We start from the raw sequence: 13,757 nt of genomic DNA on the forward strand, positions 1-13,757 counted from the left end.
CCTAACTGCAGATCCTAGGATTCCAGTAGTGGAGTCTATGTACTAAAAATTCTTTCAGTGGGTGATGCGCGGGAAAAGATACATCTGTAATATCCCTTTGTCTTTTCCCTCTGTATTGAGTGGCGAGCTTAGATCATTGCGTGTATTCTCGATTCGCGGCGAGCCTCATATGTCGGTACGAAGAAAGTCGAAAGCAGGGTCGAAAGATGTTTCTTCCATTGTCGACCCTACATCTAGTGCTCCAGCTGAGCCGATGCTGTGATAATCGAGGACTTCGGAATATCTGTAGGGACTTGGTTAGTTGCACACCATATAAAGCCGATTGCAACGAACATCATAAGTTTCCATGTCTCTGGAGGAAGGTCCACATCATTGAACGACCAGTCGAATCTCTCTGTAGCCACAGGCTCGTCATCGGGATCATGGTAAGCAGCAAGATAGGAGTGCTTCAAAGCGTTCTCGGCGGTTAGTCTCTTGTCTGAATCGAACAAAAGCAGCTGTTCGAGGAGGCTGATGGCTGTCATAACAAGTGAGTATACTTCCTTATGACTGTATTCGAGTTAACGGGTTATTACCATCACTATCATATCCTTCGAACACTTCCTTCAGTGGACGTGGCTCCCGTCTCGGTAGTGAATTGACAACTCGCTGAGTCTAAATAGGCCCTTCATGTGAGTGAAAACAAGATCATTCTGCAAGATAAGAGCGCAAATACTCACATTGCCACTTGTTACCTTCTGAACTACCTCTGGGGGTGGGTGACCAAGAATTTCAGTGATCAAGTAGAACTGGTTAATATGGTCTTTCCCTGGAAACAGCGGCTTCCCTCGAAGCATCTCGGCGAGGATACAGCCTGCACTCCAGATATCCACCATATTATCGTACCTCTGCCATGTCAGCATAATCTCGGGTGCTCGGTAGTATCTCGTTGAGACGTAGCCCGTCATATGAGGTTCCTGTACTCGGGCAAGACCAAAATCGCAGATCTTCAGATCACAGTTCTCATTGACAAGGAGATTGCTTGGTTTCAGATCACGGTGTATGACGCCGGCAGAGTGGATGTATTTCAGTCCGCGCTGTAGACGGTTAGAGGTTCTATGTCACATCACCTATACGAAGAATAATACCATAATCTGGTACATGAAGTACTGAGCAAATTTATTGTCGAGAGGCCTTGCTCCTAGGAGCCGGCTGAGATCAGCCCCCAGAAGTTCCGTCACTAGGTATCTAGCAAGACCTGGGCATCAGTACGCTGAGAGGAATGATCAAAAAAGAAAAAAAAAAAAGGAAAAAAAACAGCCATGTGTAAGTTCAATTCTGCCATACGTACATGTCTTCCAGTGGAGAGATAAAGATATCGCACAAGCCAATAAGCTGTCTTGAGTTAGCGATGCAGGCGTCTGCCGGGTGAGCATGGCTGAGGGGTCCAAACATTTTCATGGCGCAACTGTTTCAGAAGTTTGACCTCTCTATACGTACGCTTCGCAATGGCCGAGTTGGCGAAGGGGTTCATCATCTTTTTGACGGCGACATGTTGCTGCGTGATCTGATCATATGCGGAACTGAGAATCCCTTTTGTTAGCTTGTTGAATCCAGGGGCCATGGTCTCCCTGGACCCAGGTCTAGGGTAGTTGTAGAGTTATACCACACAAGCCCGAACGCACCCAAACCGACGGGTTGCACATTTGCATATCTGATTGAATGTTACCTACGGCATCATTACGAAGTATCTCACACCATGAGGATCAGTACCTGCTCGTGGTTTCGAACGTAGTACCCAGAATTTCTGCACGAATAAACTCCATGCTGTAGTCTAGGATTGGCGCGATAATAGCGGCAGGTTGCTAAGAAAGGAAAAAAAAGATAAGAAATAAATAAAAAAAAAAGAAAAACAGGGAAAATCAAAAAAGCGAAAAGAGCAGATTGAGAACGTCAAGCCCTGCTTTTCCCACAATGAAGCAAACGGGAAGATCTAGTCGAGACTACCGGGCTCGTGCGAAGGCGTGAATGGAGACAACCGTAAGGCTACCTACCCAAAGGGAAATTGTAAAACCCAGTGACTACTGCCAGCCACTGTCTCTTGTGGGTTTGAGGGGGAAATCAGAAGCGCGAAAGGGAGAACTGGCGTTATCCATTCGTAGACCTTTCGAGTCTATGGACAAGAGGAACCCTGATTGGCGGGATGAGATGCCACCAGCGGGATGCCCCCGAATCAAGGCAGCGAGCGGATTTTCGGTGCAACATTTCTTGAGTATCCACTCGCCCTTATATCCACAGAAGAATGGAGCCCCTATATTGAGTAACCCATGGCCCTCTCCAACCGTTGTGGTTCCAGAGTCCGTCCTGTGTGACACATCCTTCACCAGTCAGCTTTCTACGGTACTACGTGGCCAGGGGTATCATCTACTATCAACTCGGATCATCCCGAGTTGTTTAGGATTACTGGGCAATAAGAACAAAGAAAAGGCATCATTCTGGTCTAATTGAAGCGAGGTTCTCCTGCTCAACCAGCCACCTCTCAACCCTTATTGCCACTGGATGCATGGCGTACCCTACTCCCCAATCACGTTCTGTTGCTAATCTAGAACCCCCACGACGACTGTCGCCAACAGGAGACACACTACCAATGGCCTCACACACCATGGTCCCCGTATGAACAGGCTGTCAATTCCATTGATAACTCGAACTTGACTATAATTGGTTTCTAGGCTCGGAAGTATGTTCCGACTTTTGCCTCTCAGCCTTAAGCTAAGTGTTCCAGGACGCTTCATTCGGTTGTCAGATGTGGTTCCCGCTTGGCAGCTGTGAGATTTACCATGTCTTTTCGCCTGATAGGAGTCTCTCCAAGTTCTTCCCAACACCTGGATGCCTCGCTTCCCTGTCACACGCATCCCCATATGAATGCAGGGACCATCAATCAACTGACACAGAGATCGACCTTATTTCTCTGTCACAGTTGTTGACCTCCACAGATTGTCACCATGGCCTTATGCTTCATAAGAATCTCGCCACATTCATCCTAGCGGTCAGACACACACGCTTCCCAACCCAACGAACAGCCGCATGGAACGACAGAGTATTTAAACCCTGTGGACGGAACGGTCCTCCAATAGAACGAGAGAAGTGCCGTCTCCTCTCAGCCACATCAGACTTGTTACTCACTGACTTAGTTCCCCCTGCTTGATACCTTCCCCAGGCTCCTTTCATTCGCCATAACCCCTATACCCCGAAACGCCATTTGACCCGACTCCAAACCAACAGCAGTGAAAAGATAGCCCCCAACAAAGTTCAAGACGTCACAAGAGCCGACAGAAGCCGCTCCCAATCGTCAGCATCATATGCGGAGATATACCGGTTGCCACCAACCTCGCTTCCCGCAGGCTACGATGAGGTTCTGCGAGCCCTAGATAACTAATAGTGAATCGGAAATATCGCGGGAGATACTCGGAAACCTCTGACGATTCGTCCCTCGGAACCATAGTTCCAATCATTCTTCTCGGAGTCTAGACCCTGTCATTATCCATGAAGCTTAACCTTGAACACCGTCTTAATGGCCTGAGCAAAATCCTCAAAACCTCGGTATACAGTACTCTGCATACCCAATGGCGTCGCAGGCCGCCACAGAGCCCAAAATTGCGTCATTATCGGTGGAGCCGTGCGGAAAATGCTCGACGCCTCTCGACGCCTCTCGACGCTACCTTGCAAAGAGCGTGCGCAAACGGCCCTTTCTTTCCCAGATTCGGAAGCTACAGCGACAGTGGGACGTAAAATGCTCAAAAATTTGGTGAGTGGGACCTACGTACGGTGAGGCCCATTGGGGCAAGCATTCTACCTATCACGCATTTTGTATGCTACCTGTGTAGTTGGGAAAAATATATCCTCAAGAGGAAAGTGATAAGACTAATGCCGTACCAGCTGTCCCCATGAGCAACCCTAATTGAATGAGATAAGTATGTATCTTTGTACTGAGGTAGGGTTGCGAGAGGTTCAGGTACGCTGTGGCGAATGGTGTCATCACCGCCTCTATTGTCGCCAATCATATGCTCTATGCGAGGTGGCAGAATGACTAAGGTGGTGGGTGGATGAGTAACAGATGTCGATCAGCATATATGAAGATGTAGAGACTGACGAAGATGGTAGCTATTATTTTCACCTGATATTCTAGGAGTGGTAATGTATACCTTCGATCCATATCAATTGGACCTGACAGCGACATGTGTTAGCCCTATTATAGAGGGAAACAACTAAGAGCTAAAGTATTACCCAGGCGTCTTCTGCGCCTGACCAGCTAGCGAAGAGAGCAACTTGGGCTCTCCTATTGCTGGTTGTCCGGACATGAGCCTACAAGGATGACCTGGAAATTATATTCCGATCTTGGCCGGAGAGAAAGTTGAGAAAGAACGCAACGGCCATGTGAACGAACAAAATCTGTTGCATCTCAGTTCTCTACAGCGTGTAGAAATATGAGAAATATATACAGTCTTAAAAAGGAAAAAGCTCATGTAACGACAATTCATTCAAGTGATCATCGATGATACAATACATTCATTATTCACTGCGTTTTCTTAGTCGTAGAAGCAGTAGATCTGGGCGCAGAGTAAAGCCAAATTATCACGAACGCCAGGAAACCAGCGATGACAGACCAGAGGCCAGCGATCCAGACCCACCCCCCGCTAATCTTCCAGCTGCGAGGATACTCGTTGTGAGCGAGGTGGCGGACAGTCACCTCGTGCTTCTCTTCGATGTTGTTGAAGAAGGGACGCTTGTAGTTGACACGGAAGGAGAAGATTCCGTGTTGATCGGGAACGGTGAACTTGGTGCTGTATATGGTGCTGTTTTCTGTCTTGCGGGAAGGCTGGAGGTCAAGGCGATGGAAGGGGGAGAGCATGGTGAACTCGAGCTGGAGGGCGTCGTTCTCGGGGACTTCAAATGGAACGTACTTGTCATAGTCGTACTCGGAGACCTCAATGCTGAAAACCTGTAAAGTCATGTTAGTTCAAGCCTAGTGTCAGTTTACAAATGCCATAGCTACATACTGTCTCGTTCTTGATACGGTAGATCTTAGGGTTCAATTCCACCGGAGCAATTTCGCCATTCTGGACCAAATGATGCTCAATCTTGCCAACCTTGAGGACTCCAGTCTCCTTGAAGGTCCAGGCGGTCAGCTGTTTGGCAAACTCACGGTTAGCCGTCTCAGTCTCCTTTTCGTTGCCAGGGGCCTTGACGGTGGCGGAGAACCAAGCGTCCTGGAGACTTTCAACAGAGCCCAGAAGGGTAAAGCGGGCAGAATTTCTGGCTTGCATGGCCGAAACAAGAGCCAGCTGAGATCCAGAAGCCAAAACATCGTCAACCGAACCCAAATCCTCCTTGGGGTTGTAGCTGTAAGCAGTTGCCGGCGCACGCAGGATAGGCGCGAGTAGTGGGTTGGAGTCTCCTAGAGTGTGAGGGGCAGCCCTTGGGAAGGCTAGAACGCCCTCGCCGCCAAAGAAAGACTTGGTGTCGGGTCTCAACTGGCCCGGCCGCTGGAGAAGCAGGACATCGTGCTTCTCAACCGCAGAAAGAGTGTCATAGTTGAAATGGTCGACGACAACGGAGGAACGGTCGGTAGACAAATGGAGATCGAGTTCCAGGAGGAGCGAGCTGATTGCACTGGGCGTGGTAGACTTGCCGGAAAGGGCGAGCAGGATGTTGCCGTCCTTGTTCAGGAATTCGATGATGTTCTTGGGGCTCAAAGCAGGTCCAAAGCCTGCGCCATTTAGTCAATTGACTTGTAACATGTACCAAATTGCGTTACCAATGGGGTAATATGCGAACCTTTCGACCGAGGGGGAAGAAGAAGGACATGGTCGTAAGCTCTCTCTCCGAGTGCGAGCAAAGAGAGCTGGTCGTTCTTGGGCGATTCGAAGACAAGGTTGTATCCTCGAGCTGTGAGAAGATCAGCGTAAATTGCTTCCAGATTGCAGAGCATGCCTTACCTTCTAGGTCTCCCCAGAATGTCGAATATGCCTCCTTCTCAGCTGCATCCTCCAGAACAACAAGTAGACGGCTCCCCGAACTACTCAACGCATGTACAACAGCCAAGAAGCCGAATAGCAGTAAAGAAAGACACCACCGCATCTTATAGGGATCCGCGCAGCGGAGCGGAAAGAATGACGGGAGAGAAACAAATACGGAGCCAGATCCGAGTTGTTGAAGATATTTGGAGTTGACAGTATGTAAACGGGCGACGTGTTTGGACCGAATGCCAAGACTTGCTCGCCGCTTTGGAACTGACGGGTGCAATGCATTGCCGGCCTTTCGTCACTTTCAACCTCCCCTCTACCCCGTCGCAACGTCAAACCACACCACCCACCCCAATTGCCTTTCCTTAGACACCCGGGAATCGCTCAATCCCACGGTTTACCCATTACTTCGATTGAAAGCCTTGTCTTTCTTCCGCCGGGACCGCCCGTTTAGTCGTCTCGCGACGGCCGTTCCTGCGAAAAGTTTCTTTTGACGTCCGACTACTTCCTAACCCTTTCATTTCACAATGTCTACCCCTCAATTCTGGTCGACACCTCTCCGGTACCTCCGCTGGGCCTCTCATGAAAAGCCTGCTATCTTCTACTCGCTTGTCATCGGTGCCATGGGTCCCATCTCGTTGGTGGCTCTGCCTCCGATCAGACGGGCCTTCGGCGACGTTGACCCGGAACCCATTCCCCTAACATATCCCAGTAAGTGTGATACTTTCACTGCTTTCCCGGACGTTCCTGGGCCACGCTTTGCTGATTTGACGCAGTTCCTCAAGGACCCCGGCAGATCCCGCAAGGGTTCGATGACGAGTAAATTCGCCAGGGATAGCGAACGGAATCAAGTGTCGATTTTCAGATTTGGTTTTGCTTGGTGTATTTAGCTGGGAATTTCAGTCAATTTAAAGACTACCTACTCTTTGTCGGACGTCTCCGATTACGCCGCCCATCCCCTGAGGCTGGGCAGGAGATTTGTGCCGGGTTGATTGATATCTGGACAAAATGGATGGCTCCTGGATTGCTCAATCTCTCCTTTGCCATTGCCCCTAAATGTCTCTATACCCTTACGGCTTACTAGCTTGGTGATCAGCGTCACATTGTATTGTACAGGGAAAACGATCATAGAGGGGTGAATAATGCCATTTGTTTCCTATCTGCCTATCTGTGGTAGTAGTCGCGGCATTTATTCACAGGTAACTGTAATACTAACTGCATAATGACCGGTGTGAGTCACTTCAATAAGTCTTAATACATATTGCTAGCTTCCTCCTGTGTTATTTCGCCGTCGAGCATTCTCGTGGCCACGGTTGGTTGTCAAATCCAAAATGCTACGTTGAGCTGTGCTCCGAATTCGCTATTAAGTGACGCGAGATCAGATACTAATGAATCGACTCCTCCGCCGACATATTGCTGTACAGAAGGCCCAGATACCGAGCTAAGTCTTGATAGATCCCGTCAAGCCAGCAGTAATGGTCTTATGCAGGTATCATCGCCATCTCGTCTTCTTCGACTGTAAGAGTGGCAGTCTCGTCTTCTTTCTCTTCCTCGGTTTCAGAGCCCTCAGTATTAGTAGCCTCAGCGTCTTCAATGTCAGCATCGTTTTCATTTTCAGAGTCAGCAGCCCCGGTCTCAGTAAACCCCGTCCCGCTGACCACGTCATCCATATCACTTTCTGCAATACGTTCATAATCAGATAAGAAAAGCTCCTCGTCGCTATCAACGTGCCAATCACCATCGGGCCAAGTGATCCACGGGAGTTCATCGTCCTCAATCTTGCAGCAGGTCAGGTAAGGCAGTTCTCCCATAAGGTCAGCATCATAGCGGCTTTCATTCACCAGGAGAACTGCAACAAATCTGCTCATATCAGCTTTGAGGATGCCCAGCCTATTTTCGAGTATTCTGGCCCTGCGTGCATTCATGTGGATGACGTTGTAAGTCTCCTGCTCTTCAACACCTAGGTAAGCATCGCCTCCAGCATAGATGCTACGGTAAAACGCGGCACCACCATCACGAGCAAAGTAGGTGCGGTTCTCGCAGATCGCGACACAAAACCACTGACTGTAGAAGGTCATTGCCATCCACATGCTCAAGTCCTTCGCATAGGGAGCGACCATGAATTCGCTGTGCGGACCGCCACGCAGTGTTTGATAAGGACAATGTTGAAGCATTCGGGCTTCAAGTTCTTGCTTGAATATGACGAGCTCACGGTATCTACTCTCACACAATTCATGGACAACACTGGGCAAATAGTCAAGATCATCCCCCAGAGCATTCCAGTTCCCGATGATGTGGATTGCTGCCTCCTTGAAGATAAGCGCCGATCGCATGTACGTGCCTAGCTTCATCCAGTTGATCGGATCGTCAGCGATAAGCGCATAAAAGTGTGAGCCTAGATCCTGAAGAGAGGTTTCGATCATGGGGAATACCGCACGTGTCGCTCTAAGGCAGTCGGCCAGATCGATCAAATCCCAGCAGCGGCTTAGGACATTCTCCAGACCCCCTTGGTCTAGCAGTGGGGAAAGGTCGTAAAAGATCTTGAACATGTTAGCCCAAACAAGACGGACTGCTGGAGGCCACATAATTATCGGTTTCTGGAGTTGCATATACATGGAACCGTTCTGGTATTGGTCATTCGGATCCTAAGCAATGGAGCTATTAGCGCCGGGGGTCTTGATCGCCCAGTTATCGACTTGCCTGAACCTCTAGCACTCCATATCCATGCGACACTGATTCTACCAGCTCAAGCTGCAGGTAACCGTAGTGACCAAATCCAAAGGGGCTGAGTGACGAAAGTAGGTCTCTCAACTCGCGCGAACAGGCTTTGAGGGTGGAGGAATGTAGGCGATAAACGTCCTTATATACGACTATGTTCACGTCACCGTCTCTGAAGTGTGGAAAACTTGACTCCATGTTGGCTGCAGAGAAGGGTATCGAAGAGGGCACGACTGGGAAACGGCTATACAAGTTACAAGGTCAAGGGAACAAATCGAAAGGTAAAGGGTAGAGGATGAGGACATTAGCTGACTGAGAAGATAGAGATGGGAGAGAGAGAAAGAGAACGAAACAAATCTCATGGCTGTGAGGTGTTCTGTTACTGCGTTTCATGATACTCTCACCTATCGCCATGGCGTTGATGAGTTCTCCAGAAGTAAACAAAAGACGACTCATGCGCAGAGGCACTATTGCAAACAATGGACATGACAGCTACTTCCTTTAAGCCGGGCCCACGGTACGGGAACATGTGCACAACTGTTGCTGGTAAAAATGCACAAAAGCATAGATTGTCCAGGATACATCACAGGTCGGGGTAGAGACCAAATGGCTATAGCCATCAAGGGCATCCATGGGCGGTGATTAGGAATCCACAAGGGCAGTTGGGTAACAACGCGGAAGAAGATAATCATAGTCTGAGCCGACTAGCAAACATCAGTTATTGAATGGTTCTGGAACACCTCCAGGGTCAAAGCCATTGAATGGACAAAGAACAACGCCATATATGCTCATATCTACATATAGCTCATGAACAGCATCACTGTATATCATCAAAGCTCCTAGGCTGATGGAATCCAGAATCAGTCGAATGCTCCCTGCACTCCTCACGTTGGAAGAAACAATCGAAAAAAGAAAACCTCTCGAGATGGAATAAAGAAAGAAGCAGCACACAAGAAACAACAAAGACCACATCCAGTACACCGCAAAATCGCAAAAAATGGGAATAGTTTTCCAATGGTGGAGATTGGAGGCAAAGTAACAATAACACGAAGACCAGCACCGGGCATTACAACATAGCCAAAAATCCACCTTTTCGTTCCCCCATCACGCGAGAGCCCCCAAAGCCAGTCAAGGTTCACATTATTAATGCTTTCTGACCTCTTTAACGGTAGCAATAGCCAGGTCAAGCAGAAAAGAGAAAAGATAAAATAAAAAAAAAAAAAAAAAGAGAATAGCTAGCCAACGTCGGAGACGTTTTTTGAGCAATAAAGAATCAAGCAAGGACATCTTGATCGGCATCCAGGTCAAACGAGATCCGGGTTTCCTAAGGTATGGCTCCCAATAGACTGCAATTTGGTTCTCCACATATTGAACATCATCTTCTCTCCGGCCTGAGTCTTTTTTTCACAGGCTAAGTAAAAAGCAAAAAGGAAAGCATCCAAACCGTATAGATGCTGGAGGTGTGGGCGAAACTTTGGTGTTGCGCAGGTTTTTAATACTCCTAAGGCGATGTTTTCCCGAGACAAAAGGTGGAATTGCAGCTACACCCTTGGAATTCACAGAAAAATAAAAGAGAAAAGCATTCTTCTTCTACCGCCGGCGGGCTGGATCTCTCTCCCTTGTTGGCTGTGGCCTACTGCGGTCCGAGTATGCCGACTCCGGGGTATATCTTGGGTCCATTCCTCCTATCCGGGGGTCTGGGGCAGTAGTAGCTGGGTAAGCTATCCCGGAAGTAACGGGGGAATAGTCAGATTCTGTCTCATAACCAGGCCCAGGGTATCTAGGGTTGTTCCTTCCATTTTCGTAGCCATAGCCAGCGGTGGTTGTGTACGTATATGTTTGATGCATATCGGCAGACACCGGGGGCTGGCTTGGTGCAGAGTAAGGAACCTGGGGAGGTGGATAGGTTTGTCCAGATCCAAAGGGTGAGTGGTTTGCAGGATATGAAGAGGAAACTGGATACTGGGGACTTTGGGTCTGCCCGTATGGGGGCTGAGTGTAAGGGTCCACATATGGTTGAGGAGGTGGTGCACTGTATGTAGGTGGAGGAGATGGACCCTGCTGCTGACGCCCTTCATGAATTGATGAAGAAGCATAGGTTGCTGGAACCATGTTAGGTGGCGGTTGAGACACACTGTAGTCTTGAATGTAACTACCTCTGGGATAGCCTTGGTCAGCGCGACGGAGCACATCTGCCTCCCACCGAGCAGAGTCAGCTTTGAGATCAGCAATCATTTCCTAAAACACCGTGCCCCGGTCAGTTTCGAAATACAAAGATCAAACGTCAACATCACCTCAACCGCGTCCAACTTACTGAAGTGAGATTTCTATAAGCACGGATAAAGAAGCCCTGTCGACCCTGTTTCACATCCAGTCAGTAACGGGGTTACAACGAATGAAAGACTCATTGCCATTGCTGGACCGATTCGTTTCTCGGCAGTTATAAGGAAATTTCGGGAGACACACTTGGTGGTTTCCAGGTCTTACGAGCGCATCATTTCCAAGGTAACGGCATATGTCTGCCTGGATCACTTCCCGGCTGATTCCATCACCGGGGATAAAGTATTCGTTCTGACGCTCCGGGCGTCCTTCATATCCAAGGCGTCCAGTCATTTTGTCCAGGGAATAGGTCCAGTATTAAGGTACAATAAGCCAAGGGATCCAAATGGGCACCAGGAAATCCAGGGAGTCCGGAAAAAAGTTATAAAGTTGAAATGGTCCAGTGATGGGGAGATGATGTCCTCTTATGGTTGCTTTGGAAGAAGAAACAGCAGAAGTACAACTCAAATGAGAGTGTGTCCAGGTAACTCCAAGGCTGATGGCTAACCGGAAACTTTTTGATTGACAAAATCACCCACGACGCAGAACAAGGGATGTCTTTAAAGAGCAAGCGAGTCCACAGACTGGTCTCTCTGGGAGAAATTTCACCAGTGAGAGGAAAGTAAAGAAACCCGGGTGCAAGTTATTGTCCACACAATGGTTGTGAGAGACGGTCTCCTTTGGCTAGGTATCCGGACGGCAACGACAGGACCGAAGAGTCGAGATGGTGACTGTAGGAGAGGATAGAAGAAATAAAATGAAAGCGCACTCGGGTCAAGCGAAGAGAAGAAGGGTTTCAGGTGAGGGGGTAAAGGGGCCGATCCTAAGTGGGGGCACTCCGTTGATGACTCTCTTTCCTTGTTTCTCTTTTCCAAGCACTCCTTGTACACTTTTGATTCCTTCGAACTGGCGAGAGATGCCAGGGGTTAGGTTTGCGGGAAAAGGAAAAAAGGGAAAAAAGGGAAAGGAAGAGAAGAAAGAGGAAAGCAAGGTAGAAAAAAGAGGACGGAGAGGCGCACGGGGAGATAAGAAGGCGAAAGTGGAGGGTGGGGAGGGAAGAGGTTTGTTTGCCTGGGATTGGACTGAAGGGAACGACGCGCGGTTGGCCATTTGGGCTGTTGGGCCGGTTTTTTGGGCTGCTGGCCTTCTGTCTGGTGCCACGACTGGACTCCACTCTCACTGAAGGAACTGCATGGACGAATAAGGCGGACGAACTAGAATGATTTTCCTGTCCCTAGCCGTCTGCTTATTTGTTTATTGGGGAGAAGAAGGCGAAAATTTTTGTATGGAGTCAAAGTTTTACTTTTTTCTTCTCTATTTTTCTTTTTCCTTCTGACTCTATAGTTTGTTGAACCATTTTTATTCAGAAAAATGTACAATTCTAGCGTTGTTTACTTCTCTCCCTTTTCATCGGGGGGGTTTTTTTGGGACCCATCAAAGGAACCATGGGAGACTCCCTTCAATGAGCAGCCAGTCCTTGGCCAGCCTCACTCACTTTGTCTCTCTCTTTTTGTCTCTCTCTTTTTGTCTCTCTCTTTTTGTCTCGCTCCACCATGCAATAACTAATTGCTTCATTTTTTTTTTAGGTGAGGCACAGGAGATCAATAACATCCTATATCCCAAAAAAGAAACATAAAATCAATAGAAAGTTATTTTTCAAGGAAAATAAAAAGTCAAAATCCAATCAACAGACAAGGGGCGGTGTCTCTCGCCCATTGACTTCAATTCGGTTGTAAGATTCTTCGAAGTCACACAGAAACTGTCGCAGAATACGTACGTCCAGCGCAAGGATGGCGGTACTTCTCGAGCTGAGGTGGACTCAACAACTTCCAGAAGTAAATCAACGATGGAAGAACGAGGTATATCCTCATCTTATGATTCAGTTACACAAAGCGTGTTACCCGGTTTTTCTTTCAACTCTTTTTTGCATCTGCAACATCGCCTTCAGAAAAAAAATTACTTTGTAGGTCCTCATCCCCAGAGGCCAAGTGGTGTGTTCCGGTGACTTGCCACTCAAAGCGCATTGTCACTGACACACCACGAAGAGTAACATCCTCCTCCTACCTACGGATTACCACTCACATCATCCCAGTACCTGAACAACCAGTCAAGGGTAACTTTCGTTGCCGAAATATTGTCCAGCCAGTCAGAAAGAGGATAGTCAATGATGTTGGGTAGGAATGCGTGGCGGGTTTTTGGGCAGTCATTCGTTCATTACCCGCTGACACTAAGACATCCTACACTATGAACTAGTCTCTCCATACGGGCCCTGTCAAACGCTCCGCCGTAAAATCATTTCTCGATCCAAGGCTCGAGCCCGCCCGACCCGCTACCCGGAGTGGAGGATGCCTACCCATTCTTCTGGCTCCAGTTCAACATAGGGTGACTAATGGATTTCTTTCTCGAAATTAACAATTAACTATGAGCCAGCTTTCCATCACTAACCGAAGATTATACACACACACACACCTGCGGTTACGGGTACCATGACCAGTACAGTAGCCATTTCCGGCCAGCTGCATGATCGCTCTCCTCCCTTTCTATCCTAGTCAATTCCGCCACCGACCACTTCTGCAGGTTAGAGTATCCATCTGATCGGAAGCCCAGCCTTCCATCCCCCCAAGTTCCCCCTCTCCTCCCCTCCTCCCTTCACTAGACTGTGGAGACTGGCTTGAAGCCTCACCTATTAGCCAGTTAGCCGCCGGTATCTATCTCATT

At 48.5% G+C, this 13,757-nt stretch overlaps 5 protein-coding genes across 5 annotated transcripts; 1 reads left to right on the forward strand and 4 right to left on the reverse strand.

Moving 5' to 3' along the window:
* Window positions 1–61: 61 nt before the first annotated feature.
* Window positions 62–1,906, reverse strand: mpkC (mitogen-activated protein kinase mpkC). The gene is made up of 9 exons (XM_032050749.1): window positions 1,753–1,906; window positions 1,646–1,693; window positions 1,433–1,562; window positions 1,331–1,374; window positions 1,128–1,227; window positions 720–1,076; window positions 576–654; window positions 334–517; window positions 62–283 (listed from the first exon to the last, which is right to left on the reverse strand). Exons 1-9 carry the CDS (start codon window positions 1,803–1,805, stop codon window positions 166–168), a joined length of 1,113 nt encoding a protein of 370 aa, XP_031899961.1. The 5' UTR covers window positions 1,806–1,906; the 3' UTR covers window positions 62–165.
* Window positions 1,907–4,167: 2,261 nt separating this feature from the next.
* BDW43DRAFT_94657 (dolichyl-diphosphooligosaccharide-protein glycotransferase) lies at window positions 4,168–6,183 on the reverse strand. The gene is made up of 4 exons (XM_032050752.1): window positions 5,976–6,183; window positions 5,815–5,925; window positions 5,037–5,746; window positions 4,168–4,978 (listed from the first exon to the last, which is right to left on the reverse strand). Exons 1-4 carry the CDS (start codon window positions 6,115–6,117, stop codon window positions 4,553–4,555), a joined length of 1,389 nt encoding a protein of 462 aa, XP_031899962.1. The 5' UTR covers window positions 6,118–6,183; the 3' UTR covers window positions 4,168–4,552.
* A 346-nt stretch (window positions 6,184–6,529) lies between these two features.
* Window positions 6,530–6,825, forward strand: BDW43DRAFT_311530 (NADH:ubiquinone oxidoreductase subunit NDUFA3; the record flags this gene model as incomplete). The annotated part of the gene is made up of 2 exons (XM_032047210.1): window positions 6,530–6,713; window positions 6,779–6,825. The coding sequence occupies 2 exons, from the start codon at window positions 6,530–6,532 to the stop codon at window positions 6,823–6,825; spliced, it is 231 nt and encodes a 76-aa protein (XP_031899963.1).
* A 482-nt stretch (window positions 6,826–7,307) lies between these two features.
* Window positions 7,308–9,176, reverse strand: BDW43DRAFT_94725 (uncharacterized protein). Its single transcript, XM_032050755.1, has 2 exons — window positions 8,703–9,176; window positions 7,308–8,647 (listed from the first exon to the last, which is right to left on the reverse strand). Exons 1-2 carry the CDS (start codon window positions 8,916–8,918, stop codon window positions 7,484–7,486), a joined length of 1,380 nt encoding a protein of 459 aa, XP_031899964.1. The 5' UTR covers window positions 8,919–9,176; the 3' UTR covers window positions 7,308–7,483.
* A 988-nt stretch (window positions 9,177–10,164) lies between these two features.
* BDW43DRAFT_94748 (putative transcription factor RfeG) lies at window positions 10,165–11,548 on the reverse strand. Its single transcript, XM_032050756.1, has 3 exons — window positions 11,187–11,548; window positions 11,035–11,079; window positions 10,165–10,958 (listed from the first exon to the last, which is right to left on the reverse strand). The coding sequence occupies exons 1-3, from the start codon at window positions 11,331–11,333 to the stop codon at window positions 10,311–10,313; spliced, it is 840 nt and encodes a 279-aa protein (XP_031899965.1). The 5' UTR covers window positions 11,334–11,548; the 3' UTR covers window positions 10,165–10,310.
* Between the last annotated feature and the right edge of the window lie 2,209 nt (window positions 11,549–13,757).

Source organism: Aspergillus alliaceus, assembly GCF_009176365.1.
Source record: "Aspergillus alliaceus strain CBS 536.65 unplaced genomic scaffold BDW43scaffold_24, whole genome shotgun sequence".
NCBI lineage: Eukaryota > Fungi > Ascomycota > Eurotiomycetes > Eurotiales > Aspergillaceae > Aspergillus > Aspergillus alliaceus.

Excerpts from the sequence above, each read along its gene's own strand:
- mpkC (XM_032050749.1), bottom strand. The coding sequence starts at position 1,805 with ATGGAGTTTATTCGTGCAGAAATTCTGGGTACTACGTTCGAAACCACG. Across the intron at positions 1,563-1,645 it reads GGTGCGTTCGGGCTTGTGTG|TTCCGCATATGATCAGATCA; the intron begins GTATAACTCTAC and ends AGGGATTCTCAG. Across the intron at positions 1,077-1,127 it reads ACTTCATGTACCAGATTATG|CGCGGACTGAAATACATCCA; the intron begins GTATTATTCTTC and ends AACCGTCTACAG.
- BDW43DRAFT_94657 (XM_032050752.1), bottom strand. The coding sequence starts at position 6,117 with ATGCGGTGGTGTCTTTCTTTACTGCTATTCGGCTTCTTGGCTGTTGTA. Across the intron at positions 5,926-5,975 it reads ATTCTGGGGAGACCTAGAAG|CTCGAGGATACAACCTTGTC; the intron begins GTAAGGCATGCT and ends ATCTTCTCACAG. Across the intron at positions 5,747-5,814 it reads TCTTCCCCCTCGGTCGAAAG|GCTTTGGACCTGCTTTGAGC; the intron begins GTTCGCATATTA and ends TAAATGGCGCAG.
- BDW43DRAFT_94725 (XM_032050755.1), bottom strand. The coding sequence starts at position 8,918 with ATGGAGTCAAGTTTTCCACACTTCAGAGACGGTGACGTGAACATAGTC. Across the intron at positions 8,648-8,702 it reads ATGGAGTGCTAGAGGTTCAG|GATCCGAATGACCAATACCA; the intron begins GCAAGTCGATAA and ends TCCATTGCTTAG.
- BDW43DRAFT_94748 (XM_032050756.1), bottom strand. The coding sequence starts at position 11,333 with ATGACTGGACGCCTTGGATATGAAGGACGCCCGGAGCGTCAGAACGAA. Across the intron at positions 11,080-11,186 it reads TAAGACCTGGAAACCACCAA|GGTCGACAGGGCTTCTTTAT; the intron begins GTGTGTCTCCCG and ends GATGTGAAACAG. Across the intron at positions 10,959-11,034 it reads CTTATAGAAATCTCACTTCA|GAAATGATTGCTGATCTCAA; the intron begins GTAAGTTGGACG and ends ACGGTGTTTTAG.